This window comes from Sinohyriopsis cumingii, chromosome 9 (genome assembly GCF_028554795.1).
Source record: "Sinohyriopsis cumingii isolate HCF-2022 chromosome 9, ASM2855479v2, whole genome shotgun sequence".
Classification (NCBI taxonomy): Eukaryota; Metazoa; Mollusca; class Bivalvia; order Unionida; family Unionidae; genus Sinohyriopsis; species Sinohyriopsis cumingii.
Genome location: NC_142969.1, coordinates 30,178,247 through 30,190,678, shown reverse-complemented (window position 1 = coordinate 30,190,678; position 12,432 = coordinate 30,178,247). Strand labels below are relative to the sequence as shown.

The 12,432-nt window shown below is 33.8% G+C and overlaps 1 protein-coding gene across 1 annotated transcript in view; it reads left to right on the top strand.

Moving 5' to 3' along the window:
• Window positions 1-12,044, top strand: part of LOC149791483 (uncharacterized) — a 15,465-nt gene extending 3,421 nt beyond the window's left edge. The window contains exons 2-6 of the mRNA XM_089970024.1: window positions 2,731-2,814; window positions 3,481-3,840; window positions 4,632-4,700; window positions 8,304-8,388; window positions 8,932-12,044. Coding sequence (XP_089826150.1) covers window positions 2,731-2,814; window positions 3,481-3,840; window positions 4,632-4,700; window positions 8,304-8,388; window positions 8,932-9,610 — 1,277 coding nt within the window. The 3' untranslated portion in view covers window positions 9,611-12,044. The remainder of the gene's footprint in view (window positions 1-2,730; window positions 2,815-3,480; window positions 3,841-4,631; window positions 4,701-8,303; window positions 8,389-8,931) is intronic.
• The last annotated feature ends 388 nt before the right edge of the window (window positions 12,045-12,432 follow it).

The following is a 12,432-nucleotide window of genomic DNA, read 5'->3' as shown; positions in this document are numbered from 1 at the left end:
TTCTCGAGTGTTCTGGCTTGCCAACAGTCATGATGTTTTACAATGGTATTGTCCAGAATTCCCTTGAATAACTTCACAAAAGTCCCAAAATAACATTTAAGTCCAACGAGCACTTTGTAATTCCAAATAATAATCCAAGCAAATGTCCCCTCTAAAATTATATCTAAACACAACATTAAACACATCTGCAGACTGACATTAACACAACGACATATGACATAACAATCTGAATTTTGAATGAAATAATTTTCCAGCTCTACCTACTTATACACCCATCAAGCCCTAAAACGCACGTATTGGTACTCAATAGGTGATATTTCACACAACAATACATATTTAAAGAACCCACCTGACAAACCCAACAGATGGGAAATAACTTAATTATTCTAAGAACCAAATGATCCAACTAGCCGACGAAAAATTATTCCAAACTTGTCAAAAAGGTCAATATATAGCTTGAATTTAATTGTGTAAACACTGTTTTACAGGTCACTATTTTTAAATAGAATCTACACCCATGGTAAAATGCAGCTATGTAATATCCTGTTAATCACATCCATTTGCATTAATGACAAAAGCACAATATAGATACAGTCATGTACCTAAGCTTACAACATGTATCTAATAAGTAATACTTACATTTATCCAAGTGTCCACCAGAGTCTGTTAGGGTTACGTTGTCAGCTCTAAAGAACACTTTTATAAGTTTTATAATGCAATCGTGTTGGACAGATAATTACAATAAACTTTTAAAAACATTATACTACTTTTTAAGGCAAATCTAGATAACTTTGCGGGGTTTATGAAAATACATTTCATTAAGAGCAGTGCAGGGTGCGTCTATATTTAAGTTATGTTTATCTCCAGCTTTCTTTCTTGACAACATTAATTAGTCAATGCTCTGTTCCATGCAATTCATAATACTGTAAAGTTCAGATATAACAGTAATCATCACTATTACAATTCTAGGCACCAATATTGCTAATCTCTATGCGTCTGTATTACCCTTCAACGAAATATTTATTTATATATATGTTTGAGAAATAAAACATATTTTGTAATCCTTCTATGGTATGTTGTTATTAACGGGTTTAGCGCCATTTGTATGCATAGCATAGGCTGTACATGACGGTCAGAGCAAATGATGGAGGAAGAACCCGGGAAAACCTGGAAAGAACCACCGACCCGCGAGAAGACACCGGCAAGCTTTCTCACATATCCACCTTGGCCGAACCCGTGACTCGAATCCACGCAGACAGAGGTAAGACGGCAGTGATCCGTAGCGATGAGCGCTTTAAACCAAACGGTCGCTCGGGGCCCCACATTCTATGGTAATTGTTACTCTATTCTATTATTTAATTGAAATACTCATTTGTATCAGTTCTCATTACGTTTTGAAATAGCAAATCTCTTGACTCTTTCTATATCTGCTTAATTACAACAAAATTACAGTTTTCCTAAAGAGTTATTAAAGATAGTTACCGTGACTGGTGGTTTAGGAAACTTACAATTTTCTTCCGTTTCAATTAACCAAACACCCACCCATCCAAATATGACCCGTAACGCGTCACCCTTACATTATTAGCATGTTAAATCGAGCGAAATTGTAGTTTCTCGTCGACTAGACTACAGTGAATTCATACTGGATATTTGCACAAAGACGCTGAAGGTGGATCTGAAGAGAGACGAAAATCGGTGAGGCCATTTCGACGGCGTGGTATGGTAGTGTATTTTTAATCGGATAAGTGACAACTTGCAGGATGCCGTTTTAAGGATAACATTTCACATTATTCTGCATGCATATATTTCACCTGACCCATGCACATTTTACAGAACAAATAGTCATGTGATAATTCAGACAAGAACATTAATACAGACAGAATAATTGTACTAAGATATTTCAAGTATATCATGCATCAGAAAAAAGTAATACATATCAAGTTATATCATTTAATTTTCTTAAAGGCATGGTGACGAAATAATTATATAACTCTCATAACTATTTTGTTGTATAGCATAAGCTCCGTATTAATGTGATCTAACCTGATCTGACATGAAGATATGATTTGATATAATGTAATGCAAATAACTACTTTAACAAATGGGGGTTGTGTATGAACAAGCGTGATTATGTTAATTAGGCTGAAAGTTATCATAACAACATCCGCATTGGACCAGAATCTTGTTGCAAGGAGCGGCACTATTGTCCAAGAAATGATAATTTTTTGAAAATGCAAAATATAATGACATCAAAATGTACTAAATAATAAGCGATATCACTGTCAAGATATTACAGGGTGGGGTGATTTCGCACTATTGGCATCTGATAATTTTCTAAATCATTCTAATCTCTTAGCTGATATTTTAATATTACGTTCAAAACACGACTATGAATTGGTCCCTAATTTTATTGAAATGAAACTTGGAAGTATCATGCAAAGGTTCCATTAGAGTAAGGCAATATCTTATCTTGCAGTTTATTAAATTTTAAGATAAATCGATTCTATTGTCGTAAAAAGATACATTATTGCAAATTATTTATATCAATGACAACGCAAACAAACGCTTATCATATCTTGTTTGCAGAACACACAAATCAGCTTCAGAAGGTTATGGATTTATCATTTTCTGTTATGCAGCCCAGGAATGCACATGTTTGTACTTGTTTAATGCATAATACATGTATATGCCATATAGAACGAGATTAACCAATTTAAATTGTCTTTGTAGTTGACTGCAGTTTTGACTATGATCTGTGTGGCTGGTCAGAGCCAGATCATTTGTCCAGTGGAGATTTGAGGCTGGGAACAAATGGTAAATTAATGCAATATTAGTCTGCATACATTGATGAAGCTACCATATTTCGTTTCCTGTCCTACAATAATTCAGTTGGCAGATTTACCTCATATATTTATTTATTTACTTATTTATTTATTTATTTACTAGTTTATTTACTTGCTTGTTTATGTACCATATTAATTGGGGGAAAAAACAGAAAGTTACAATAGTATTATGCATATATTGTTCATGGTGCTATATTTTGATTTTATAATTCGTTCCTTTATTTGTTTCCGCTCTATTGTCTTTCTTTCTTTAAATATTTATTTATTTACAATCTATCTACGTATTTGATTATAGCAGCAGTAGTAAACGTGGTAGATGCAGGATAAATGGATATAATATGTTTAGTCAGTCACTTTGCTCTGGGTCTAAAGAAGTGTTAAGCAGTTGATCATATTTTATAAGATAATATCTTGAATGCAGATATTTACTGACATCAATGTTTTACATTTGAGATTCTGTAAACTGACCATTGAACTAAAAGGTATATATATATATATATATATATATATATATATATATATATATATATATATATATATATATATATATATCCATGCGTCTTTAAATGTACATGAAGTAAGACTCCTGTGTCATGTGTTGCGAATTATACATTCTTTTGCATATGATGTTTTGCAGGCATAAACGGATACTTAAAACTGGGGTCATCATATTGGTCAGGACATACGACACATGTTGAGAGCGTAGCTGTGCAAAATGCCAGTATCCAATGCTTGAAATTTTATTACATGACAGAACGTGGTTCCTACTATAATTCCTTCAGTAGTGCTCTCAAAGTCGGATTGGTCTACAATAACTCTGAATATATCCTAACAGAGTTGCAAGAGGGCAATTTTTACAATGAGTGGCAACCGGTTTTGCTCAACATTAACAATATGCCGAATCAGAGAACTTTCAAAATTCGCTTAAGTGCATCGATATCAAATTATGATGGCATGAATATTGACAACATTCAGCTCATGGATGGATTCTGCCGGAGTAAGCAGATTTATTTTATTATTAATATCATCATTATTAATTTTAGATGTAGTGTTTATATTATTACATACATTAGTATTAATATATTCTTGATGGTACAAGCTTCAATGAACTTAAATATTGATTATATATATATATATATATATATATATATATATATATATATATATATATATATATATATATATATATATATATATATATATATAGATAGATAGATAGATAGATAGATAGATAGATATAGATATTGATAGATAGATAGATATATAGATAGATAGACTGATAGAGAGATAGAGAGAGAGAAAAAGAGAGACAGACAGACATATATACAGAAAGGAGGGAGAGACAGAGGGAGAGAGAAACAGAGAGACAGATAGAGGCAGAGAGAGATAGAGAGACAGACAGACATACAGAGGGAAAGAGAGAGAGATAAAGATTTCGGTCATTGCTTTACGTTTTACGTCCTCGTATGATATCAACATAGTTATTTCAATGCGGAATGATTAAAAAAGACTGAACTTTTCAATTGATTCTCCTTTATAAAATATGCTGAATTGTACATGTTGAAAACCACTGTAAAGTTTATTCAATATGACGCTTTCTTTAATAGGTGCAAGGTGTGCCTGCGTGTGTGTAGCTCTTGTTTCATTTACCATTTTGTTTTGAAGATTCAATATATCTTAACTGAAAGGTCATATAGTTTAGATTGAGACAGTATTCCTGCACACATACATTTTTTGCAACATCTTTGCCTTTGGTGTCGTAGGCAAACAACATGTCCTTTATTACAGTGGACTGTGACTTTGAAGACTTTTGTGGCTGGATGATTCAGGGCTTTAGGAGGAGTACCTATTATAACGGCAAGTACTTACAGACGTATTCTTAAGCGAGTCTAATCGTCTTTACTGGTAATTTTGACAAGGGAATAGATCATGGGATGTTTTTGGGGATTGCTAGTATTCTTTTGGAGCCTGGTTATTGTCAGAAATATGTAAGTCCTGTTTATTTGCCAAAATATATCCCTCATTAGCAAAAATGGATTCAATGTGACTTCCATGCTAGTGCAATTTTGCAGTTACAACAGCCGGATAAAAATAAGAGCTACAATCACGTAACAATAAACGGAAGGAAATATAAAGTACAAAGAGAAGATGAAAAAACAGGCGAAAAACAGCATTAAGTTTAATACACCAAACATTAGAATTAGTGATTCTATAAAGAGTAATAGTTGTAGTAACTTATTACTCTTTGTACTCATACACTTTCTAGATGTTCTCCAGACTGTCAACATAATATCTCGTCAGGTTAGTGGTAGCCGCATAGGCTAAGTAATCAGTACATTAAGAGGAAAGCAGTATCATTATATTTATGGTGAGTAGCATCATTTACTATTATTATAATTATTAGTATTAATATATATATATATATATATATATATATATATATATATATATATATATATATATATATATATATATATATATATATATATATATATATATATATATATATATATATATATATATATATATATATATATGTATGTATGTATGTATATATAAAGAGAGAGAGAGAGAGATTATTTGACCTCTTAATTATTCCATGATCCTGAACCGCTTTTGTTGGTAACAAGTGTTACCTTTCCATTCATTTGCATTACATTTTCTGCTGCGATTTTTCGACCATCTGCACCAAAAGTTCTTGAACATGGATGAAAAATTTGTGTTGTATGCGCCCTCTGATGGCAGTTCCTGCTGGAAAATATATGATAACCACTACTATTGTTATATCGTAACCTCAAATATCTTGAATATTTGCAGTTTCAAACAGTGCGTCACTGATATTCAGGTCATGTAAATGTGTTTAAATTCCCAGTATAGGTTGACAAAATTGATAGTTTTAATTTTTAATTACTGATTTGAAGGGTTTTGATGAGCACTGTGTGTGCGCGCGTTTGTGTGTGCGTGTGTGTGTGTATGTGCGTTTGTGAGTGTGTGTTTCTGTTTGTGACATAGATCTGTAACGTACCTTGAACAATTGTTCAGTCATATCGTTCCGATGTCTGCATTGTGGCAGTTCATGCTGATATTCAGCACTGGAACATTATGCCTCAGATATATAGCATCATATACCACCTGAAACCAGACCGACCAGTCCTAAAAGTAACCTCTTAATACTGAACGCACAGTCAGGCAGCTGCAAGTAACATTTTTATTAGTCTTTGGTATGACTCGGACAAGGTTCGAACCCGAGATCTTCTGATACCGAGTCGGACGCTTCAACCAAATATGCCACCGGAAAGATCGATACATACATACATACATACATACATACATACATACATACATACATGCGTAGGTACATATGCACTAACCGCTCCGGTGGCCTAGTAGTTAGAGCGTTCGCCTTGGATGTGGGAGGTCGTGGGTTCGATCCCCGGCTGAGTCATGTCAAAGACTTATACAGATGGTTCTAACAACTGCCTCGCTTGGCGCTCAGCATTAAAAGGTATGTGTTAGGACTGGTTGGCCTGGTGTCAGGATAATATGACTGGGTGGGACATCATGCTACATGTCTGGACAATGATGCCCCAGTGCTAGACATTTCTATAAACTGTCACACTGCGATATGGCTGAAAAATTGTTTAACCTACGTTAAAAATCCAAATAACACACAGATACGTACGCACGCACATGCGTGCGAGCGTACACACATACGTGCGTACGTAAGTACGTACGTGCGTGCGTGCATGCATGCATGCATTCATGCATACATACATACATACATACATACATACATACATACATACATACATACATACATACATACATACATATATAAATACATACATGACACATATATATGTTGTTATGTATATTTAATTTCCATTGGTTTTTATATTTTATTTCATTAATTGCTTTATGTTATATAAAGTTGTATTTTGTAGTTTGACCATGTCCAAAAACAACTTATTGTGTACCTGGGCAAAGTCATTTATATGCTTTATTTTGTAAATAACTAATACATTGCTAATATTTCCTCTATGAGAACTGGTTTAATAGTTATATCATTATGAATAGAAGTAAACATATCTAGGTCTGAGTCAAGGATATTATATTTATCATGCTCCTTATTACAATTTTAGAAACAGGTCTTCTAATTAAAACTGAGATTTTATCTTTTAAATAATTGGAACCTTTTAAAATGAAATTTTCCATTAGGTAATAATTTTATTAATGCTAATACTCATTGTGACCTATATGTGTGTGCGATTTGGATTCTGAACGTAGCTTTAATGATTGTTCAGTCAGGTCTCTACGATGTCTGCAGTGTGGCAGTTTATAGTGATGTCTGTTACACGGGCATAATGCCGTTGACATGTAGCATCATGTCCCACCCAGTTACATTATCCTGAAGAAAGGCCGACCTGTCCTAACACTGACTTCTTAATGCAGAACACCTAGCGAGGCAGCTGTTAGTGCCATTTGTATGTATTTGGTATGACTCGGCTGGGGTTAGAACCCCCGACCACACCCTCACAAGAACGATCGTGATATTTGTCAGCCATAGGATTATTAAATCTTGTTACCGGGAACACTATTTATTTGTGCTGTAAGATCTGAACAGAATTAGTTGTATTATTGTTGTGTCCATCATTTCATTTATTTCTGCAAACAAATTATTAGTCTTTGGAAATAAAAGTGTTGAAAAAGAACATTCTTGGAAATAGAGACTTGAACTCATAATGAAATAAAATAAAGATATATTCTTGGAATATATTATTTGCATTCAACAACGGACTGTTGGCCCAACACGGGCCACCACGGGCACATCAACACTTGCCGTGTTGAATTTATTTTGAAATACCACTTAAGTTTAATCTGATCTTTAATCATTAGGATTTGTGAAAGAAATTCTATGATTATTTGGGATTTATTTCGCAATAAAGTAAGTTCCTTTTAAACTGTTCGCCTTGTATTCTTGGAAAATAAAATTTACAAAACTTGTTCGTTAGTGAAGTATAGTCATACCAGGCCGGCACCATAACAAAAGTTTTGAAGAAGAAACTGAGAAGAGAATTGAGTGTGAAGGACACTCGGTTCTATGTTGAACTCCATTGCCATCAAGATATTAATTATCGCTGTTGTTCACATAATGTCAAAAGTGCACAATTTCTGATTCATGAAACAATTCAGCCACTCTTAGGAACCTCTTAAGGCCTATATTTAGCCAACACATGCAATATTAAACCTTTTCCAAACGAACGCAGCTTTGACATGTAATCATGGTTCATTTATGCATAAGAAACACGAAGAAATCAACTTAGAAAATTGGTAATTAAAACAAAGGCACATATTTGGGATTATTTTTTAGTGTATATGGATTCACATTGATGTTTCTGCAATTACATCTAAAGAGCACTAAGAAGTTTTGTATTACATCCCATGTTAAATACATTTCAGTCGCAGTAGGTGTCATCGTCGGTATAGTCATAGGATGCCTTGCGTTGGTCGTAGCCGTGTTATTGATGTGTGTGCACTGGTGCAGGTATTATTTTTATTTTACAAAAATGATACTGTGAAATATTAACTATGATATGCGAAAATTGCAATATGAGTAAGTCAAAATAAAAATGGAAAATAAACCACAAACTTATTTTTATTGCGATAATAGCGAGATTAAACAGAACTACACTTTAACTAGAACAAAAAAGATTGGCCCAAATAATCTTCCTTACTTTAGTTTCATAGATGTAGAGCTAACAATAAAATTATACAAGTAACAATGCAGATTAAAGACTAACCTATCACAAATATTTACAAACACCAATCTCATTTTTAAAATCATTTCTGAAAATGTGCGCAATAAGTAGAGATAACACATCGCGAAATTTCTCCCGTTTTCACCACATTTTTACCATTGTTGAAAGAAAATTTTGTAACGTTCACTATTCTAAAAAGGCGAGATCATGCAAAATATTTAAGGTTTTATTTTGTAGCTAGTTTTGTTGCTTCTTTGTTTGCAAGACTGTTTTACAAAATATCCTTTTCTACTAGAGATAAGTTCTTTGTTGTCTTTATATCTTTGCAGGAGACGACGTATGTCCAGCATGGAGACAAAGACGCCCGAAAACAAGGCGGTCGCAAATACAATCAACATGGAAGCATTGAGTACAGACAAGGCTACTCAAAATGCGAGTATCTCCGGAACGGACCAAAATAAAAGGATCAACGAAATATCATATTACAACACACAATCAGTTGAAAAGAAAAAGCTACGTAAAGGTCAAACCCCACCTAGTTATGTTCAAGGCAATACTATATATTTACTTACTGATTCAATGTTGGAAAATAATGGAAGAGCTGTACCAAAACCTGGGCATTCTCAAAGCCCAACACAAAATAGAGACCATGTAGAAGAAAGCGAATCTTATGATACTCTCTATGGCGCGAAGGATTATTTGCCTGACAGCACCTACGACCACACGAATGTATGTCGCGATGGTACCTATGACAGCACAACCCCAGGCACCAACATAACATTATATGAAACATACAATCACACAACATTTAAGACAAACGTAGATAACACTTGTAACCGTACACGTGTTACCAATGATAATACATATGACACATCTATACGGTCTTCAAATCAAGATGAGTTCAATCATACCAATCATCTAGCGGTTAATGATGATTCTGAAAGCACTTATGAGATAATCCACACGCAAGCAAGACGGAACATAGAATTACACTTCGTGAATTGGTAAAAGTATGAAAAGGTTTTTCTAAGATATATCGTTAATCAATGGCGATTATTTTAGGGATTGTATTTTACTCATCATGAGATATGATATATTTTCAAACAAAATGCCTGCTAAAAATTGTTCGCCAAAGATGTCCAGACAGTTTAATGGCCATCAAACGTTTCTTTAGAACCAAATGGTTTAGTCAGTCTAACAGTAACCTAGGATTATAGTTTTCATTAATCTGCACTGTTGGTATGAAACCACAATATTAATTAAAGCTGCATAACGATATGTGTTACGTATGGAATGGTCGCTGACGAATGTTCACTCAAGGAGTCAGTAGACAAATCATTTGTTCCACTTTAATACCAACGTGCAACCATCTTATGCAATCTGAGGTGTATATTGGAAATACGGTGAGAACAAGAGAAACAATTACATTTCAATTTCCATTCCAAACGTAGACATTATATCATTAACATTTATAAAGCGGACACAACTATGTGAAACCTGATAATGCACCCGAAAGTACTATATAATTTGATATATATTTCACTTTTAAACTTTCGTTTTTTTTGTATATGAATAGTTATATTTTGTCCTTAATTACCGGTATCCCTTATCCTCATTTAAACAATAAAGTAAAATCATCGTAATTAAACCTGGGATAAAAGTACATACATACATCAGGGGACTCACATGATAAATTACTTATCAGCTGACACATTTTAGTAAACGACATATGTTCGTGTTACATTAACCGTTGAAACTATTATAGCAGAATAGTAGAGCCTATGTTAAACAAGCATATTAGAATGAACCCTAAAAGCTGTTTCGATTTGAAAGTTGATGGAGAAGCAGCTTTTAACCTGCAATAGAAGGCTAACTCATTTGCCAGATACTCGAAACACATATATATCTATTCAATCCAGATAATACTTCATTATTTAGGCATAGGGATGGATAAAGAATCCGACCTTAATGATTTCATTTTTATATATGCTGGAACAGAATCATCCACAAAACAAGTTAAACTGCGTAAAGCACAAGACACAGATGGTGTACAGAACGAACATATAAGGCATGGTGGCATGAGACTGATAGAAATTCTTACAATTAATACCATAATAAAAAGGCACTGTAACATGAAAGTAGACATAGCTGTGCAAGTCAACAAATGCGGATGAAAGTGCAAAACCTACCTTGATGGCTACGTGTTTTGTACAAACTATTTGTCAAATATTTATATATTAGATTTAAAACATTGCATAAAACAAAAATGCTAAATTTTCCGAATCCTCAACAGCATGGCTTCAAAAAGATTTTGAATTAAATCACATCATCGGTTAACTTCAATGAAAATAGTTTCGCTAATCTAGAATTACAATCAAAGGTCTATGCCTTACTTTTGTAAATTAGAAAGGCGTTTGACACTGTATGCCAGAAGGACCGTTTCATAAATCTTAACCTGTCATACATTACTGGCTAATTCCTCACAATATATAGCTGTAACTATAAATGGCACGAATGTTGTGCCTATACCAATCAGCAACGTATCTGCCACGGTAGAATGATGACCACGTGTCTGCATGAGGTGTATATCGAGGATATGCTAAAGCTGTTAAAGATCCTAAATAAGGAATAATCGTAGGATCAGTTTTTTAAAACCCTTCGGTAGCTAATGAAACTCAATGCTCATTTACAAGCATTGTTTAATATCGTTAACTTATGAACATTTAACTGGAATTTCAAAATTTATGAAAATGAAGATTGCATTATCATCTTCAAGCGAAACAGTGAAGAAAGACTGCAATGTATGATGGCAAATCGGAACAAACTTTATTCCGATTTCCCGAACAAGCGAACTACCCTAAGAGATCAGACATAAACTACGTAGCAAAAATGAATATGAGAATAATTACTTCAGTCATATATGTTTTAACGATTCATCATTTCTAAAAGGATTAAACATGTAAATCATTGTATAAAACCCTCCATTTTGTGGCAAATACCTATGTCAAAGAAAGCACTTAAACTGGCAGAATGTTCAGGCATAGTTATTGTCAATCCTTAGAGAACGATGTATTGTCAGCGTTGCAAACCTTTGTAAACTGGGGTTATTTCTCATATGTAATTCTTATCTTGTTTTCAAAAGCACAAACAGTGAAGCAAAATATTTGTAATGACATGAAGAATAATTTTACATTTTACGACACGAGTGAATGACACGATAAAGAAAGTAGTAATCCTTGATAGGCATAATTCTGTCTTTAAATCGTCAAGCATTCGTATCAATGCTATTCCTTTTGAGGCCACCACATGATCCACGTCTTGACAAGACGTCTGTTGGTTGTCTCGTTAAGTACGTTAATGTGTTGCAATACACTGGCAGTCATAAAGGGGAAAATCTAAGGTGACTACATTTATTTCATAATAATAAAAACCCTAAAAAGCATAGCCTCTCCTTATATGCAGTTAAGTGAAACACATCAATACACCATCTATTTTGTAAGGAATACAGTGCTGGAAAATATTATTGTTTCCTCTGAAGGGATAGAGACATCATATTTAGACAATATAATTTTCTTGCAAAGTCACCAACTCCATACTCATTTTTAACATACCTGAACAAATTTGACATTATTTGAAACACTTCGTTCTGACGCAAACTAACTCCAATTGCATCAGCGATATGTTTATCTTCACTCTCTAGGCACTGCTGCATTGCAAATAGGACATATGTGAATTTTCAGTTCCTAATTTGATGAGCCCATGGTAATAATTGCTTCACGCCCTGATATCATAAACGATGGAATGCTTCGACAAACATGAAATCAGGTATT